We start from the raw sequence: 20589 nt of genomic DNA on the forward strand, positions 1-20589 counted from the left end.
TAAACATAACTTATATATAGCAAATGTATTTATTTTATCAGCAAAATATTATATTCGTAAATGTAAATTTTCTTCAACATTACTCAAATTACATCATTTTCTTTGTGACTAAAACCTAATTACGACACTTAAAAACATTAACAACAGAAAAGTGTCAAATTTGTGAAACTATAATGATCTGTTGAATGTTATATAATTTTGTTACATAATTATATATATTATATATATATATGTATATATACACACACACACACATGCACATTGTGTGTGTGTATTTATTTATTTATTTATTTATTTATATATATAATATAATATATATAATATTTATTATGTTTAAATAAATAATAATTTAAATAATAATTTATTATGTTTAATATATAATATTTATTATGTTTTGGGGGAAGTCGTGGCCTAATGGTTAGAGAGTCGGACTCGTAATCGAAAGGTTGCGGGTTCGAGTCTCCGGCCGGCAGGGATTGTAGGTGGGGGGAGTGAATGTCCAGCGCTCTCTCCACCCTCAATACCACGACTGAGGTGCCCTTGAGCAAGACACCAAACCCCCAACTGCTCCCCGGGCGCCGCAGCATAAATGCTGTCCACTGCTCCGGGTGTGTGTTCACGGTGTGTGTGTGTTCACTGCTCCGGGTGTGTGTTAATTAATCGTTTGACAGCACTAATATCTACACACACACACACACACTGTATATTTATATATATACACTGTATTTCCTTTATTGTCTTCCTGTATTATTTATTTTATCCATACTGTCATCCAATGTTATATTTAATTGTTTATAGTTATTCTTGTTTATATATCTGCAATTAAAAAAAGATGTGTAGACGAACACAATGACGTCATGACACTTTTGCGAGCCCAAGAAAACATCAGTCACGTGTAAAACATCTGCTGTAATTATAGGTATACATGTGGATGGCAAAAATCATACTCAGTCAGAATAAATGGCTACTTTGAGAAAGATATTAAAAACTTCTATTTAAAATGAAAAACAACACATTAAACAAAATGAGGTATAGGTGATGTAGACAAGCAGCTGTCTCACTCAGTCTCAGTCATAAATAATGAACAATAAAATTACATGTTCACGGTGTGTGTGTGTTCACTGCTGTGTGTGTGTGTGTGTTCACTACTGTGTGTGTGTGTGTTCACTGCTGTGTGTGTGTTCACTGCTGTGTGTGTGTTCACTGCTGTGTGTGTGTGTGTTCACTGCTGTGTGTGTGCGTGTTCACTGCTGTGTGTGTGTGTGTGTTCACTACTGTGTGTGTGTGTGTGTTCACTACTGTGTGTGTGTGTGTTCACTGCTGTGTGTGTGTTCACTGCTGTGTGTGTGTTCACTGCTGTGTGTGTGTTCACTGCTGTGTGTGTGCGTGTTCACTGCTGTGTGTGTGTGTGTTCACTGCTGTGTGTGTGCACGTTGGATGGGTTAAATGCAGAGCACGAATTCCGAGTATGGGTCACCATATTTGGCTGAATGTCACTTCACTTCACTTCACTTCATGTTTACATACTAAATGTGTGTGTACTATTTATTATGTATATGATAAAAATGTTGTTTATATTTTAAATTTATTTAAATATATATAATATATATATATTTAATATATTATTATATATATATATATATATATATTATATATATAATATATAATATAAATTATATGAATATAAATATATGTAAACACATGTAAATATATAAAAAAATACTATATAATATAGATGTGTGTATTTATATATATATATATATATATATATATATATATATATATATTTATTTATATACAGATATTATGCAAACAAAAAGTTTTATTTTGTATGTGATTAATCGTTTGACAGCACTAATATCTACACACACACACACACACTGTATATTTATATATATACACTGTATTTCCTTTATTGTCTTCCTGTATTATTTATTTTATCCATACTGTCATCCAATGTTATATTTAATTGTTTATAGTTATTCTTGTTTATATATCTGCAATTAAAAAAAGATGTGTAGACGAACACAATGACGTCATGACACTTTTGCGAGCCCAAGAAAACATCAGTCACGTGTAAAACATCTGCTGTAATTATAGGTATACATGTGGATGGCAAAAATCATACTCAGTCAGAATAAATGGCTACTTTGAGAAAGATATTAAAAACTTCTATTTAAAATGAAAAACAACACATTAAACAAAATGAGGTATAGGTGATGTAGACAAGCAGCTGTCTCACTCAGTCTCAGTCATAAATAATGAACAATAAAATGACATGTATGGGTGTCTTTAATTCGAAATAGTCCGGTCACAAAACAATACTCATAAATATAAATAAATGCCCACAGCTTGCCTGCTTGCTTGTTTTCTCAGATTCTTCAGTGAACTGTGTCCTCAGATCATCATATCTGCAGAATAAAGCACAACAAATCTATATTTAGACACCAGATGGATTTGTGTTCTCAGGACAAGAGTATTTTTCATGAAGGTCAGATTGGAGCATGCTGTCATATTTGTATCTTTTTTCCACGTCATTAAATGATGTCTTTAATATTTGCAGCAGGTGTAATGAAGGGTTAAGGACTGCGTGGTGACGTCACGGGGGTGCGCTCATGCTCCGCCAATAGGAAGCGTCTGTTGTTGTCTCTTCCTGATGCTGAGGAGAGGCTCGCACAAGGTCCGTTTTCTCTTCATTTTGTAATGATATATTATATATAGGCCCAGTAGTGCTGTATCGCTATGACAGCATGTGCAGAGTAAGGATATCGTCATCAGCTTGGGCTGGGGTCAGGCGTGACGTCACCGGCTTGTTCATCCATCAGTGCGTTATCATTATTATTATTTATTTATTTAGTCATTTAGCAGACGCTTTTATCCAAAGCGACTTACAAATGAGGACATAAGAAGCGACCAAAACCAACAAAAGAGCAACAACATGCAAGTGCTATTACAAGTCTTGGTTAGCCTAATATTTATAATTATTATTATTATTATTATTTTTAAATAAAAAGACATAGGTCAAATAAAAGTATTATTATTAGTGTTCTTGTGATACACACAGCTGATTTTATAGTGCAGTATATATATATATATATATATATATATATTTTTTTTTTTTTTTTTTTTTACAGAAACTTTGCTGTCGTAAATTATATAAAATTATGTTTTTTTTTGTTTGTTTTTATTGTAATTTCATTTAACAAGTCTGAACAGGTCTGAAAACACTAATGTGGTTCATGGCACATCATCAGCTGCTCATATACAGTCTTATTTTGATGTAATTTATATACTACTACAGTTTTGTTGTTGTTGTTTGTTTTATTAAGTTTTAGTTTTTAATTTATTTAGTTTTAGTCATTTTTGATACTTAAACTGTTTAGAAAAAGTGGAATGTTGCCTTAAAATATATGTTAATTTGTTAGTTTTTTCAAAATACTGTATAGCTATTATTATATTTTATAATTGTACTGCAACAGGAAATTCTCTGCAATTCTGCACAATGCCTCAGTTGTCACGTTTTGTTGTTCTACACATTCAAAGTTCACTCTGATGATATGACTGATGTCATGTATAATTAATAGAAATCTTTGCTCTTATGTGTTCTGTCACATTGCTGGCAGTGTAGAGTGATTAGGTCGTATTGGTGTTAATGCATCAGTTCTGCAGTAATGTTTGAAATGAAACGGACTTGTCTTAATGTGTTTTGTTAGGAGAATTAACATTACAGGATGTTCTTCTCACGCAGTCTCTGTTCTTCAGTGTAGGGTGAATAACTTTGGTTGTCTTCAGGTTAAAGCCTTGTGAGAGACTATGATCAGATGGAAACACTGAGTCACGTGGCTGTTTTATGTGACACATCTCAGGGGCAAAGGTGACTTGTAGAGCATTGTATTCGTTTTCACAAATTTGATAAAACAGGTAATTCTGATTGGATGTGAAATACCTGTGATGCACATTAGACTGATTCTTGTGGAAGCTCAGAATAAAAATATAAAAAAGGTATTTGTGACTTTTTATCTCACAACTCTGAGTTTTTTTCTCACACAGTTGTAAGTTTACATCTAGGAGTTATGAGTTTTCTTATCAGAACTATGAATTCAGGGGTAAAAAGTGTCAGAAAGTCACAATTACCTTTTTTATTATTATATTGCATTGCAGAAATAAGCTTCCAGAGATTCAAAATCAATGTAACAAATTGTGGCAATTTTATTTATATAGCACATTAATGATCATTCATATATATGTAATTTATGTATAATGCTTTATATAAAAAGAGTTTAAAATATGTTTAAGAACAGAAATAAAATTAACAATAAAAAAGTACAAAATAAAGTTAAAACAAATAAAAAAGACAAGAGAACACAGTGAAACAGCTGTTTTAGTCTGATTTTAGTCTTACAGTACCACCTGGACATATGTCTGTAAAAGCTGATGTTTTGTGTATAATGTGGTGATTGTGTATTTTGGCTCTGTGTTGCGCAGGTGGACTCTGGCCTCGCTTCACATGTGTGTGAATGCAGGAGAGACGAGGGGCTGCTGGGGGGGTCTTTAATGACCAGAGATGTGCCACTTCACAAGTGTGTTCACAACTACAGATCCAACACCTGGTTCTGCTTCCTGTGGACGCTTGTCCTTTCCAGCTGACTGACGAATATGGCAAAGAGAGACTATCTGCTAGATGCAGCCCAGCAGATTCGCATGGCACTGGACCGAGAAGTCAATGAAGACTATGAGGCGGCATTCAGCTACTATAAGAATGGAGTCGATCTGCTGCTCAATGGAGTTCAAGGTAAGTGAACACTTTACTGTTACGTCCTCTAGGCATATGGCTACTGTTACGGCGACAAATAGAAATGTCATCAAAATATATAGCAATTGAAAATTAGAGTGTGAAAAACTGATCTTTAAACACTTTTGGCCACATGTACTCTGTAAAAACTAATTTGTTGATTTAAAGTCATTAAACTCGTTGCCTTGATTCACTTCTAATTTAATGTAATTAAATCAAGGCAGATTGAAGTCTTAGTTAAAAACAAACAAATAAATATTCACATTAAAGAAAAAAATCTATTGGAACCATTTAATTTTTCCAAGTTTTTATTTAAAAAAAAATATATATATATATGATTATGATTATTATTTAAATTGTTTTTATTATAATTTATCATAATAATAAGAAGAAGATGTAAAAATACATTTGTCACCTTGTGGTGAAGGAAGGAGTAGGGGAGGATAAAATATTAAATTCAAATTTAATTTCAAATTTTTAGCTTTATTTTAAATGAAGATAAACCAAGACAATCAAATGGAAAACCCAACCGTAACAGGTAGAAAAGACATGTACAGACAATAAAGGAACTGAATGACTGAAACACAAGGGCTATAAATACACAGAGTAGGCTGAAGGAGACACAGCTGGAGAGAACCAGTCATGGTTAAGAACATACTTAGTGAGCAAGGCAACCATGAAAACAGAAACTAAACCACAGGAAAATCAAAGACGGAACAAAATACTTAAAATCATACTAGGACACATTAAAATATCATGTAGCTGTCAAATATTTGTCAATGAAGTAAACATTGCTTTGAAAGTCATTAGGAAGTAATAAAAGGAAGAACAAAGAAATGCATAACATGTAATAGAACAAGTGGCAGATCTATTAGTCTACTAGGACTTAATGCATACATCTATTTCAACATATCACCCCCCATTTGTTGCTATTGTTATCAATGTCAATCATCACAATTGTGGATTCAATGCCACTTTTAAATAACTAAACTTTGTAGTGTGTGGTTCGCAGCATGTGTTATAAACAGTAACTAAAGAGCTGAAGCTGTCAATCACTTCAGTTCAGCGCAAGCTCACTGTCTGAGTTCCTGCAAAACTCCAGTTATACACTGCACAGTAAATCTTTCATTTAAGATGTGTTTATCATTTGAGAGAACAAGGATGTGTAAAATGAACATGTCATTTGTAATGTGCACTATAGACCAGTTTTTGATCCAAATAGCAAGAATCATGAGAGTTGCTGGGGACCATAACAGAAAGTCAGCTGCTGTGGTGAGACCATGTGAAACTATATAAAAAGCAATACAAAGATACATAGATGAACAGTCATTTGAGGAAGTGATTTAAAAACTCAACAACCCTTGACAACAGGTGCAGTCCATCCAAATATGCAACATATTTGGACTTACTTATCAAAACAAATGCTGACAAATGATACTTATGACTCCAATTCCATCTATACAGATATTTTCATTTGTGAATGAGACAAAATGTAATTTACTCCACAGCATGAGTTATTATGGTTTGGAAAGGGAAAACCAAAACACTTGTATCCTGGGAACTTCCTGGGAACTGTATTTTTTGATAATTTCCATGAAACACAGATCTTCCATAGACCTACAGTACATTAGAAATATTTTATTTCGTAAAAATAAATATTTTTATTTCAGGATTTAGCCGTGAGCCAATCACAGATCTCCACACTAATGCAGAGTTTTTGTGTCTTACAGTTGATCCAAATAAAGAGAGACGTGAAGCAGTGAAACGGAAGACCACTCAATATCTGAAGAGAGCCGAGGAGATCTTCATCTCTTACTTACAAGACAACATCTCTAAAGGATCCACTCATTTAGGAGTAGGTGACGAGTGCGCATGACAGCATATCTGTTTAGGCTTCCACTGAACATGTCTCTTTTATAGCCACACTTTTAGGTAGATGAGTAGTAAGATGAGAAGTGAGCATTCTCTTATCCTTTAAGAGGGATACTAATACATTAACGTGGATGGAGTCATACTTAAATTTAAGAAAACAATGTACAAGAATTAATGATGCATGCTCACCATTTCTTGACTGTAATATTGGAGTCCCACAGGGGTCGATTCTTGGACCAATTTTGTTCATCTTATACATTAATGATCTGCCTACAGTTTGTACAGAGGTCCAGGTTCAGATATATGCAGATGATACAGTTGTACATACTTATGCCAAGACAAAAGATCAAGCTGCTATCAAACTTACTGCTGCATTGAACAAAGTCTTGCCTTACTCTTAATGTTTGAATGTTTTGATCATTCATCAGTTGGAAAACTCGCTCTGAATGTGATATTGTTTCACTGTGTTGGAATTGTTATAGGACTCTCGTAGCGTTAATATGATTATTAAAACATTATAATTTTAGTCCTTGGTGTGAACAGGCCTTAAGAAGGTGGTTCTTTGCTGCAATGTGAGCTAGACTTTTGATGTTAAACAATTCTGGCTATGTGAGACAAGGCAGATATAACATGCAGGCTGTTGTGGTCTGTCTTTCTCTTGACACATGTTCTTTTCCTGGTCATTAGGGTTATAGTAGCTTGCGCTTTCGGTCAATCAGACATCTAAGTTCACCGGTGGAGAATCTGGCGATGTGCAAAGTCGTTGGAATCATTGACAAGGTATGTTTGAAATATCTGCTCCTCTCAGGCTTCTTGTGGTTAACAACTAGCCAGTCATTTCTCTATCTTCCAGAAAGTTAAAGTCATTTTTAAAGTCAAATTAAGTCAAATTAAAGTGCAATAGATATTAAAAAAATATTTTAGTTATAAATCTGTCTTCAACAGGTGCTGACAGTTGAAAGTCTGATAAGCAAGGAGACATTTATCGTTAAGGTAGGCATTTGAGACAGAAGTATTGTAATGTATGGATTCCTTTCAGAAATGGTCTGACCCCACAGCTGTGTGAGTGCCTGCTGGAATCAGGCCAGCCAACTGGATCCAGCTCTGGGAATACACTCACGTCTTCTGTTATTACTGCGAGTCTGTTTGGATTGATCCTGTTAAAAGCTGCTGTGCCTGAATCCGAGTACAAACTCATCTCGGGTTACTGAAACCAGACACTTGAGATATTAAGATACAGCTTAAATAGATATCAGAGATGGGTGGACAAAACAAAAAAATGCAAAATTTTAAATCAGCAGAAACTAAAGGATGAAAAATGCTACTATGATGTTCAGATACTTTAAATTTCTAGTAAATTCTGAAACCATTTTCTTGCTGTTACATTACCTTTTGGAACAAGCGTTACACTGCAAAAAAGGCTTATCTTACTTAGTATTTTTGTCTTGTTTCTAGTAAAAATATATATATAAAACATTTACGTGTTTTAAGCAAAATGCACTTAATTTAGTTTTTTCCCTCCCTAGGAACAAGACTAAATAACTTATGTCATTTTGCTAACCAAGTAAATGCGTATTAATTTAAGACGCAAAAAAAAATAATTTTTTGCAGTGTATTTGACACGCACATTTATGTTGCCTTAAAAGGCTGTTTGAAGAGGCAGCTCACTAGGTTTAGGAACAGAGCCTAATTCTAGTGTGTTAACTGTAAAATGGGAAAAATTATGCTTGCTCGACAGAGTTTACCAAAGTCGAGCTGGGAGAGTCGTGAGAGGTCGACCATCATTCCTCAGGGAGTGCCCTTCATGGTGAAGCTGCTAAAATACTATGTCAGTGAAGACACTGTGTTCCTTCATCTAGAACATGTTCAAGGTGAGTTAATTCAGGTTATTTCTGTAGCACTTTCACGTTGTATATTGTTCCAAAGCAGTGTGACAGTACAATCAATTAGTGATAATAGCAAGGAAAAATGATTAGTTTTTGTAAGTAGTTGATTAGGAACAAACCTTAAAAGGAGCCAAGACTCTGCTGGGGAGCCCAATGTTATGAAAAGAATTTGAGAGTTGTCCTTGTTAAACAGATGGGTTTTTAGTCTCCACTTGAGATGAAAGTATATTTTTGTCTCAAACATCACTCAGAAGGCTATTCCAGAGTTTCGTATTCATACATGATAAGACCCTACATCCTTTATAGACAGTTCATTCAGAAGCCATTGGTCCAGTGTTTCCCATCGCTGTTCCTGGAGGCACACCAACTGTACGCATCAAATTCGTATTAATCAAAAATCAAATTCTTATTAATCACAAATGCCTGATTCAACTCATCAGCCCATTAGTAGAGACTACAAGACCTGAAATGGACGGGTCAAATAAGAGAGACATCCAAAATGTGTACTGTTGATGTACCTTCGGGAACAGGGTTGTGAAACACTGCTTTGGTCCAATGACAGAGCCTTGCGGCACTCCATTTTTAACCTGTGTGAGGTGGGCAGCTTCTTATCAGATCATAGAGGTAGTGATCTGATAGGAAGGATCTAAACCACACTAAAGCCTGTTCACAAGTACCAACATGAATATTATGCTCTACACCATAAGTTGACGAATCCAAGATGGCGGCATGTGTGGTCTGATGTGTGTTTGTCCCTTTATCTATACTCATTTTGTTTGCTTTTATGCTCATAATTGGAGTAAATTTGTAGTAGATTCTATGATTGAGCTCTTTTGTTTTTTAAATGAAATAATTTTTATTGGATTATGGACTACTTTGCTGTAGAAAAATGGTTAAATTTAAGGCTAGGTGTTTACATCAGTAATTCACCTAGCTTAACTAGGCGCTAATAGCCAGCAAGAATCCGCAGGCCCTGCTAGCCCTCTAGGCCCTAGCAGCCCAGCTACTATGTCCAGGCTCTGCTTGGATCCTGAGGCTCTTCTAGCCTCTCTAGGCCCTAGCAGCCCAGCTTCCATCTCCAGGCTCCAGGCTCTAGCAGCCCAGCTACCATCTCCAGGCTCTGCTTGGATACTGAGGCCCTCCTAGCCTCTCCAGGCCTTAGCAGCCCAGCTTCCATCTTCAGGCTCTACTTGGATCTTGAGGCCCTGCTAGCCTCTCCAGGCCTTAGCAGCCCAGCTACCATCTCTAGGCTCCAGGCCCTAGCAGCCTAGTTACCATCTTCCATCTCTAGCCCAGTTCCAGCCCAGCTATCATCTCTAGGCTCCAGGCCCTAGCAGCCCTGTTTCCATCTTCAGGCTTTATTTGGATCCTGAGGCCCTGTTAGCCTCTGCAGGCCCTAGTAGCCCAGCTACCATCGCTAGGCTCCAGGCCCTAGGAGCCCAGTTACCATCTCTAGGCTCTGTTTGGATCCTGACGCCCTGCTAGCCTTTCCAGGTTTTACTTGGATCTTGAGGTTCTGCTTGCTTCTCTAGGCCCTAGCAGCCCAGCTAACATCTCCAGGCTCTGCGTGGATCCTGAGGCCCTGTCAGCTCCTCCTGGTTTTGCTAACATCTACTGCTAACATGGCTCTTTTCTTAATGCTGCTTTGTTCATTGTTTTTGCAGAATCTAAGATCAAGTGATTTATACCGGGTGAGTACATCTTACAACAATTGTGGCTCTTTGGACATAGCCTATGGATTAAACTGTTCAGTCTTTGTGCATTCGCCTCAAATGCCAAAAGAGTTGGCAGAGGACTTAAATTTAGCCTGGTTTCTACCCAGAGATATACTTCAGCTTCAAAATCTTTTGATTTTAAATGACTATTTTGCATTTGATGGCAGACATTATTGAGACTCTCATTTTAAAAACTCTATAGATTCCTCTTATACTGATGGTAAACAGAGATGGTTAATATTTTTATTGCTGCTTTTGTCTGGCAATGTGCAGCCAAATCCAGGCCCTGAGTTGCAGTGTATTCCATTGCCATCTGATGTGAAATCCATGTCTGGTTTGAGTGTAATTCACCTTAATGTTCGCAGTTTGTTACCCAAAATGGATCTGCTTAGAATTTGGGTGAATTTAACAGATGCAGATATTGTTGTGTTATCTGAAACCTGGCTGACAAAATCAATCACTGATATGGATATTGGAATGGGTGGTTATAACGTGTTTCGTGCTGACAGACCAAGGAAGGGTGGTGGGGTTGCTATTTATGTTAAATCTAAATTTAATGTGAAGTTAGTCTACTCAGAATCAACCAGTAAGCAGCTGGAATTTCTGGCAGTGAAGGTGGAATTGGCCAAGGGCCTTTATGTTACTGTTGTTGGGTGCTATAGGCCTCCTTCTGCCCTGAGTACTGCATTGCAGACTCTTATTCAACTTTTATCCAGACTGGACTACTCTGAAATTATTTTAGCAGGTGATCTAAACTGGGACTGGCTGAAACCTTGTTCAGATGAATTTAAGTCATTTTGTGATTCTGTCAATTTTACACAACTAATCAATTCTCCCACTCGTCCAAATCTTAAGTGCTTTGAGAAATCCACCTTAATTGATTTAATTTTGACTAATGTCCCGCACAAATTTTCTGCTGTTGGTGTTTTTTGCAATGACCTAAGTGACCACTGTGTTGTTGCTGCTGTAAGGAATACTAAGATGCCTAAATGTAAACCTCGCGTAATATGTAAGAGGAATCTCAAAAAATTTAATGAACAGGGTTTTTGCCATGATTTGTTTAATTGTGATTGGAGTAGAATAGAGCTCATTCCCGATGTGGAGTCAGCCTGGATCTTTTTCCGGGATAGTCTTTTGCAAGTAATAAATAGACACGCCCCACTAAAGAGATTTAGAGTTAAGGGGCGGGACAATCCCTGGTTTTCCTCTGAGCTTGGAGATATTCTTCATGACCGCAATTTAGCTTGGGCCAAAGCAAGAAAAACGGGCTCTTCGTCTGATTGGCTTGTTTTTAGGCAGTTAAGAAATAAATGTTCTTCTTTTATTAAGAAAGTGAAATCTGACTTTTATTTGTCAGCCACTACTGACACCTTAAATGATCCCAGAAAATTTTGGAAGGCTATAAAATTACTTTCTCTAAACAAAGATAGTATTAATGTTCCTTCTTTTATTATGAAAGAGTCTGCAGTAGTTCATGACAAGCTGGAGATATTGAACCATTTTAATGAGCATTTTATTCAGTCTGGTTCTTTGTTTGACACTGCTTGTCCTTATACTGTGACACCTTGTAGAGATGTACCAGTCTCTACAAGTGTCTTCAATCTCACTCCATTCTTAGTGGCTGACGTTCAAAAAGCCCTAAAAGGGCTGGCTCCTGAAAAACCTCCAGGACCTGATCTTATAGAGCCCTATTTCTTAAAAATAGCTTCTGATTGTGTAGCACAGCCTCTAACGTACCTTTTTAATCTTATTTTAGAGAGCAACACTATTCCCAAAATATGGAAATCTGCATTTGTTTGTCCATTATTGAAAGGGGGTGACCCGTCAAATTTAAATAATTACTGGCCAATTTCTAATTTGTCTGTTTTGGCCAAAACGCTTGAATCCCTGGTGAGTGATCAGATGAAAGACTTCCTGCATGTACAGGACATTTTATCCCCAGTTCAGTCAGGTTTTAGAAAAAAACATAGTACCATTACAGCTGCAATGAAGGTGATAAATGACATCTCTGTTGCTCGTGATAAGAAGCAGCACTGTGCATCACTTTTTATTGATTTGTCAAAAGCTTTTGACACGGTTGATCATGATGTTTTAAAGATTAGGCTTCTTAACTCGGGGTTTTCAGAGAATACTGTCTCTTGGTTCTCAAACTATCTTAGTGACAGAACCCAGTGCATTAAGCATGATGTGTTCAATCTGGTATTTTACCAATCCTTAAAGGGGTTCCACAAGGCTCTGTGTTAGGCCCTCTTTTATTTACTATTTATATAAATAACCTTGATCGGCATGTGTCTGATGCAAACTTTCATTTTTATGCAGATGACACAGTTATTTACTGCTGTGCACCCTCTCTTAAACAAGCCATTGCACATTTACAGAATGCTTTCACTGTGGTTCAAAACACTTTGCTACAGCTGAAACTTGTGCTCAATGCAGACAAAACCAAACTTATGCTCTTCACGGACCCTCGGAATAGACCACTAAATGTTCCCTCAGTGATTACTCTTGACGGACGTGAAATACAGACTGTTACAACTTATAAGTATCTTGGTATTGTTATTGATGATTGCCTATCATTTAAGCCTCATGTTCACTGTCTAGTGAGAAAGTTGAGGCTAAAATTGGGTTTTTACTTTCGAAATAAGCTGTGCTTTTCTTTTAATGTTAAAAAACGGTTAGTGGCATCCACTTTTTTATCTGTGCTGGACTATGGTGATATATTATATATGCATTCATCTGTTCAATGCCTTCATATGATTGACGCAGCCTATCATGCATCGCTGAGATTTATTACTAATTGTAAAGCTCGCAGCCACCACTGTGAGCTGTACTCTTGTGTAGGGTGGACTGCTCTGGCCACACGGAGGCTCTGTCATTGGTATACATTTTTATATATAAGGCTATTCTTGGTGTGCTTCCATCCTATTTATGTTCACTTCTTATGAAAAAAAGTGCTGGTCGTTACTCTCTCCGTTCTCAGGCTGTTGTCTTGTTTTCTGTCCCACATGTCAGTACTGAGCTGGGTAAAAGGGCCTTTGTTTATTCTGCACCCTTTACATGGAATTTGCTGCAGAACAACTTAAAACGTAGGAAATTGATTCCTTTGAGTGTTTTTAAGTTAAGAATGAGATGTTTTGAGTTGGACTCCCTCACATGTCAATGTTTTTAATTGAGATTTCATTGTAAGTGCATAATTAGCTTTCAAACTGTTTCTATTAATTTATTAGTCTTTATTTTCATGTTTTTGTGTGTCTCTGTATGTATGTAATGATGTGATGTAATTCAGCTGCCTATTTTGGCCAGGTCTCCCTTGTAAAAGAGATTTTAATCTCAATGGGCTTCTCCTGGTTAAATAAAGGATAAATAAAAGTGTTCAATGGAAGGCTACTATCCTGCAGAGTTTTTAACTTCAGTCCTAATGAAACAGACCTTAACAAGCTAATCAAGGTCTTCAGGATTACTAGAAAGCTACAAGCAGGTGAATTTGTCAAGATTGGAGATAAACCCTACTGGAAAGTGGACCTCGAAGTCTAGAGTTGAGAACCCCTGCTTTTAGGGTCATTAGCCCTTTGGAAGCAGAATTGGACACCCCTGTTCTGTAGTATCCAAATCAGTGCTGAAGTCTAATAATGAAAGGGATGGACTAATGTCAAGAGATAATACTCAGGGAAAATGTTAAGCATTGCTGATGCAGAGTTAATACGTGGAAATATTGTTTGTTGCACACACTCTGAAAAAAAAATGTATATCAGGAATCTTCAAATCTTGTTCTAGATTCTAGAGGTCTACTCAAACTCAACTGCCTTTTCATTTTTTAGTAATCCTAAAGGCCTTGATTAATTGATTCAGGTGTATGATTAAAGTTGGAGCTAAACTCTGCAGGACCGTGGACCTCAAGGTCCACACTGGAAGAATCCTGATCCACCCTGATGTTCCCTGAAGTTGCCTTTTGCTTTTCTACAGGTGGAAGACTCTTTTCCAGACTTCACAGGGTCAGAAGCCCCAACCAGCACAAGATCTCTTTGAAGAACAGCTACACCCTCCCTGCTCTCCACCAGGAGATTTACCTCAATGAGAATTATGGGAGAACTAAACCTCTTGAGAGTCCAGGCAGCCCAACAAAACATTGTCTTGAGAACTGTACAACCCACTCCTACTGTGAAGATTCAGGATGCCAGCAGGGGAGTTCTCTAGGTTTGTATGCAACAAGGACAGATAATGAGCTTCCTTCTGTTGGTCTACCCAATGGTCTCAAGTCTTTACCTCAGGATAATTTTCCTCTTCCTATTCATCCCTGTGTGATTGTGGACACTCGGGATCCTCTTGATGTCACTTCTGACCTTCTAGGAAATGATGTCCGCATTGAGCGCATTGACTCTTACGTAGATCTGAACAAAGCTTGGAATGCTTTGGAACCTGCTCAGGACTGTTTGAGTTTCACTGTACCAGGATCAAACTCAGATATTCTAGGATTCAGCATTGCATCTCAGATTACTACAGCCTCTTTATTTGGTGAAAACGCACAACCAACCCTTTGCAGCACGGTTGATGTTCTTCCACAGAGAGTGCGCATAATTCCCAACACATCACATTTACCTCCACAAAACCAAGCGCATGATGGATTTCCTCACGAACAAGGTGTCACTAACTGTAAACCCAGTGGAAATGGACAGATTTCACAGTTTGTGGCCGAATTGAGCAAAATCAGTTCTCATCGCAACCCATTTGAATGTACACCTCAAAAACAGGAAAGTATCTCTTTAGACTTTACCAAGATGACTTCCCAGGTGAACACTGTTGACATGGTGAGGGAAGTTGGGAAGGAGGACATGGAGAACTGGCAGTTCTTCAAATCTTCATTTAAACAACCACAAGTTGGCATGATTTCCTGTCCGTCAGCACCTACCACAAACAGCTCCTGTTGGAGCGAGACTGAACTAGAACAGCAGGTGAAGGTGGATGGCTTGGGCCATTATCCCCAAATTAAGGCCAAGAACTTCAGTGCCAAATCGAAATGGGGTAGATGGGGACTCCCTGAGAATGAGGTGCGACTGTGGGGGGCTCAGATTCTGTTGGCCTTGGAAAGTCTTCATGAGCAGGGCATTGTGTGCCAGGACCTCAACCCACAAAATATTCTACTCCACAATAGTGGTATGTCTGTTGCAAAGCCTTTATCCTTGGTCAGGGCTCTTAAACTCTAGTCCTGGAGGGCTACCATCCTGCAGAGCTTAGTTCCAATCTGCTCCAACACACCAGAAACAGCTAATCAATGTGTTCAGGATTACTGGCAGGTGTGTTGGAGCAGACAGGAACTGAAGTCTGCAGGAAAGCAGACCTCTAGGGCAGGATAGGCTACTCTTAAACTATACATTGACAATGGGAACATTAATACTTAACTCTTCATAGGTAGAATTGTATTTGTTTATCTGCGAATTATACTTTCAAGACCTGAAAAATTGTAAAAATGTCATGATTCGGTTTTAAAAGAAGCCAGCTTTACCATTAACAATACTAGCCTTAATATAACATCATTGTTGCTAAACCGTATTGGTTCTTTACCATTGGATTTACCTTAGGTCTTTTTGACTGCCAAATGAGACTTGATAGGTGAAGCAAAGAGGGAAAATTGTTGGTGATTAATGAATAAAATTTCAGTCTGTTCCTCACACAAAGCATCATATGACTTCAGAAGACTTGGAATATAGGACTTATTGACAAGTTATTTACTTTTATGAAATGTTTTTGTCCTTTTGGGGTGCTTGACAGTGTAAATCACCTTTCAGTTTCATTGTATGGAAAAAAGCAGCTTGGACATTCTGTCTAATATCTCTTTTTGTGTTTCACAAAAGAAAGACAACAGTTTATAGTATTTTCAAACAGTTGCTCAAACATACTGCACACAGGTGAGGCGTGTCTTACATACTTTGGACAGTGGACAGAAGTTCAGCCTGAAATTAACCCGAAAGCAATGGAAGAGATGTACTGTGCACCAGGTGAAACATTTCAAATGTTTTTTCACAATCACATCAAACTGCAATAGTACATATCTAACACATTCTGTTCTCTTGAGATGTAATAAGAAGTTGTATTTGTTTTTACTGATTTGGAGCAGAAATTGGAGGCGTGTCAAAAATCACCGAGGCGTGTGATTGGTGGAGTCTTGGAGCTTTATTATATGAGCTTCTTACTGGCATGGTAAGCTGCTCTTTTTATTCCTGTTTAAAATGAACAAACTCAAAACTAAACCATGAATGACTGCAAATGGCCCAGATTTTTGGATGAGAGTCCTTTGCTGTGTTTATGTGTGAAATATGCCAGTGTTTTGTCATATACAGAGGGAGTTATTCAGGCTGTAGAAGTAGTATAGCAGTTCCCAAAAATGTACTACTTCAATTAAAAATACACAAAAATCTTCTTCACCGTTGTTTTCATTTGTTCAACTGTGTTTCTCCTCAGCCCCTGTGGCAGTGCCACCCTACAGGTGTTCACCCTCACACTCCGCTCCATATCCCAGAGTTCCTCAGCACTGCAGCCGCCTCACTTCTCACTGAGGTACCTGCTCTCTCAATGCAATCTCATAGACAGCATGCTCAGTGTTTGCAGGGCAGGACTGTGCATGGGTGTGTTGGATTTTATAAACATTTTAAGAACCACTGTTTTAAAGAAAAAAATGCTTTTTGCTGGGATATTGCTTTATTGCTTCTTTAATACACCTCTATATGCTCTTGAAAACAAAGAAAGTGCACAGAGCATGCTTTTAATAAAAAGCTCTCACAAGTGTTTGAATCAGCTTTGCTTGACAGTATTCTCAAGCTTGCGGTCATCCCTGTTGCTTGTGCATCTTTTCCTACCCAAATTCTTCCTTCCAGTCAACTTTGCATTTAATATGCTTTGATACAGCACTCTGTAAACAGCCACAGCTTTCAGTAATGACCCTCTGTGACTTACCCTCTTTGTGGAGGGCGTCAATGTTCGTCTTCTGGATCATTGCCAAGTCAGCAGTCTTCTCCATTATTGTGGTTTCAAAGAACAAGAGAACCCAGAATTTATACTGTAGGGATGGTCATTAATTGAAGCTCAAATGTAAATATTCTAATATTTTGACATACTGATTTTTGACGTTCATGAGCTGTAAGCTCTAATCATCAAAATTAAAACAAAAAAAGTTTTTAAATGTTTTACTTTACATGCAATGAATCTAAAATATATGAAAGTTTCACTTTTTTAAATAACTTACAAAAGTCGCCTCTGGCTTGCTTAGTTGGGGACGCTTCATTTCCAGCGATATCGTCGACCTGATTGCAAAGACACTATTTAAACTTATTGACACATTATTTTCCTTTTTTGATATTGTGCAGTGCTTTGTCACAATTTGCATTGTAAAAAGTGCTATATAAATAAAGGTGACTTGACTTGACTTGACTTACAAGAAAAAATGAACTTTTCACGACATTCTAATTTATTGAGATGCACCTATAAATGTCTTAAAGGGGACACTGAATGCAAAATTCACTTTTACATGGTGTTTGCATATAAATGTGTCTTAGCAACACATCCACCCTACAATGATAAAAATCCATTTACTCCCCAAAACACCTAAACCGGTTTGATTTTCTGCACAGTATGATGTCATACTGCTCAGGCCCCGCCCACTGCCGTTGACGGACTGTCCCATGTTAGCATATCTCCACCCTTAGCCAGTTGTACGCTGTCCGCAATACTGCTGTTTCTGACAAGGTAAAAGGGTGTTGTTTTACACGATCACTGAGAAATTTTATCCAAAGTATGTTACAGACATATCATGAAGACCCTAAACAATAATACCAAATTGTGGAAAGTGGGCATTCAATGTCCCCTTTAAATTATACATGATATTACAGTACATGAAATACTAAGAACACGGATGAATGAAGCTTGAAATCATTGTAAATTATATTTATCAATTATACCTATGTATAATCTGTACTCGTAGAGGTGTTTGTGGTGTATGCCTGTCTTGTTCTAATGCTTTTCATGCTTGTTTTCTGTTCTGTTTTTGCATTTCCTAAGTCATAATATCAGACGTTGAGGCGCTGCTGATGTTTTCTTCTCGTGTCCTGCAGCTGCTCCAGTTTGATGCGTGTTATCGTCTGGGATCAGGAGGCGGTGGTGTGAGCGACATCAAGTGCCATCCATTCTTTAACTCTGTCCCGTGGCTCACACTCAGCAGTTCAGTGACGCCGTAGTGCCTTCTCAAAGTATTCACCCCCTCCATTTGTTTCTGCCATTACACCTCCAGATATTAAAGATATTATGGGTAATGAATTTTTGGTTTTGGGATCCCCAACAAAAGGTTGACATGCATGCAAGGTCAAAACACTCACTGTGTCTATAATATGCATTTATTTTGACCTTATTTGCTCAATGACTCCCAAACGATTTGCTCGATTCATTTTTCCAAACCCCTGCTTTGCGTGATGGTAATCTGCGGTGATTGGTCTCATTTTCATTTCATCTCGCCTGTAATGCCTGATAAAGCAGTGTCTGTGAGTGCAGTGTTACTTTGTGTACAGTATTACCGGGGAAACAGATATTTCGGCACCTAGTGGCAAAGAACGAATTAGCATTTTCATTCAGACCAAGGCCTGAAAGACCAACGAGTGGGCGGCAATATGCTAATGTTTCAACATGAAACGGCTTGGGATTTGTTTTAAAAACGACTCGTTTCAATGATTCAGAGTCGACTCTTTCGTTTGAGAGACAATAACTTTATACACAGTACACTTTCAGATTTAAAACTTTGCAGGATGTTTTCATTCACTTACAGCTGCGTTACACACTGCATGAAAGCTCATTTTCAGAAATGCATAATAGGGGCACTTTAAAGATGAGCACAGATTAACATTCTGGATGTGTTTGAGCTTTTGTCTTCTCCAGATGTTAACTGATGGACTGGAGTGGTGTGGATTATTGTGATGTTTTTATCAGCTGTTTGGACTCTCATTCTGACGGCACCCATTCACTGCAGACCATCCATTGCACATTTTCATGTTTTATTTCTTTTTTTGAATCTTTTCTCATTTTTATGCTTAATTTGTTGGCAGTTTAATCAAAGTGAGTCTAAATGTGTGATAAATCACAGCTGATGGAAATGGAAGTGTGTAAACGCTATACTGCACATTTTGACAAGTATAGTCTGGGTGTTTCTGGATACAGTAAACTATCAACCGTATACAATATTATATAATAATGAAATGGTAAGAGTAGAATGCTAATCTGATCACGGACTAAAAGTTTCAGATATTTCAACGATTTTTAAAACAGCAGATATTCAGATTTCATTTTCAGCATCACTTGTAGGAGTGGAAACAACTCGTTTTATTTTAATTTGACGAGCAGAAAAAATTAATGCGGGTGAATGTTTTGTGAAGGTCTGAAGCGGATCACAGCATTGAAAGTCCCAAAGAACTCTGGATGTCTCAGGAGGAGTCATGGTTCATAGCTGTACACTTTTACCACCATCTGGTGGCAGCAGAAGTCATTTCTCCACATCAGCAGTTTTCTACACAACTCTTGCAGTGAAATCAAGGACAATTGACTTCAAATGTCAGAAAAATGAATTCCAGTGTCCCAGTTTTCACACACTTCCTACAGAATTGGACCTGCATGAAGCTGCAGAGAGCAGACGGGTCAACCGGTGCATTATAACTTTGCACTCGCTGTACTGAAGATGTGCAGATGAAATGCAATATTACTGAACACCAAACATTCATTCATGTGTTGTGCCCTCTCCATTTCTGATTGAATGTTTCTAATGTGATTGCATTAAATAAAACCACTCATTTCTTACCAGTTTATTGTGCATTCTTGTGAGAAATGCTGCTGAAAGCACATAAATGCATATTATCTGTCAGAGCAAATGTATTAACATGCATGTCTGATTAGAAGCACAAAACCTTTTTTAATTAATTTTAATTTTTTTGACCTTTGAAGAGTATTAATAAATAAACCACGTGTTTGCGGAGTAGTAAAGCAGGGGATGTTTATGGTTTCTAATCTTTCAGGCGTGAGAATAACAAACCAAGTGACCTCAAAGCATCCTTAGCATGTGACCAAACTAGAAGCTCATGCCACCACATCCGGCCCCGAACATGAAGACGTGGACGAGACTCTTGCACTGTAACTTACTTTCATATTCTCCAGAAGCCTTGCATGCATGTTAAACGCAACCACACACACACACACACACACACACACACACACGCGGAGAAATTAACCTCATCTGAGCTGCATTAGTAATACGTGTTGTGTTAGTTCCGTGTGAATCACAATCAACGAAAACAGC

At 37.6% G+C, this 20589-nt stretch overlaps 1 protein-coding gene across 1 annotated transcript; it reads left to right on the forward strand.

The window, feature by feature from the left end:
• Nucleotides 1–2628: 2628 nt before the first annotated feature.
• LOC306850547 (ribosomal protein S6 kinase-like 1) lies at nt 2629–20097 on the forward strand. Its single transcript, XM_079386228.1, has 11 exons — nt 2629–2680; nt 4486–4792; nt 6523–6647; nt 7352–7444; nt 7610–7657; nt 8403–8535; nt 14229–15416; nt 16169–16258; nt 16378–16460; nt 16722–16817; nt 18368–20097. Exons 2-11 carry the CDS (start codon nt 4657–4659, stop codon nt 18488–18490), a joined length of 2115 nt encoding a protein of 704 aa, XP_079242354.1. The 5' UTR covers nt 2629–2680; nt 4486–4656; the 3' UTR covers nt 18491–20097.
• Nucleotides 20098–20589: the final 492 nt, after the last annotated feature.

This window comes from Barbus barbus (assembly GCF_936440315.1).
Source record: "Barbus barbus genome assembly, chromosome: 30".
Classification (NCBI taxonomy): Eukaryota; Metazoa; Chordata; class Actinopteri; order Cypriniformes; family Cyprinidae; genus Barbus; species Barbus barbus.

What these genes read in the sequence shown, in the direction of transcription:
- LOC306850547 (XM_079386228.1), top strand. Translation starts at nt 4,657, where the DNA reads ATGGCAAAGAGAGACTATCTGCTAGATGCAGCCCAGCAGATTCGCATG. An exon ending in AGGAGACATTTATCGTTAAG is followed by an intron (nt 7,658 to 8,402) that starts GTAGGCATTTGA and finishes CTTGCTCGACAG; the next exon opens with AGTTTACCAAAGTCGAGCTG. An exon ending in CCGCCTCACTTCTCACTGAG is followed by an intron (nt 16,818 to 18,367) that starts GTACCTGCTCTC and finishes CGTGTCCTGCAG; the next exon opens with CTGCTCCAGTTTGATGCGTG.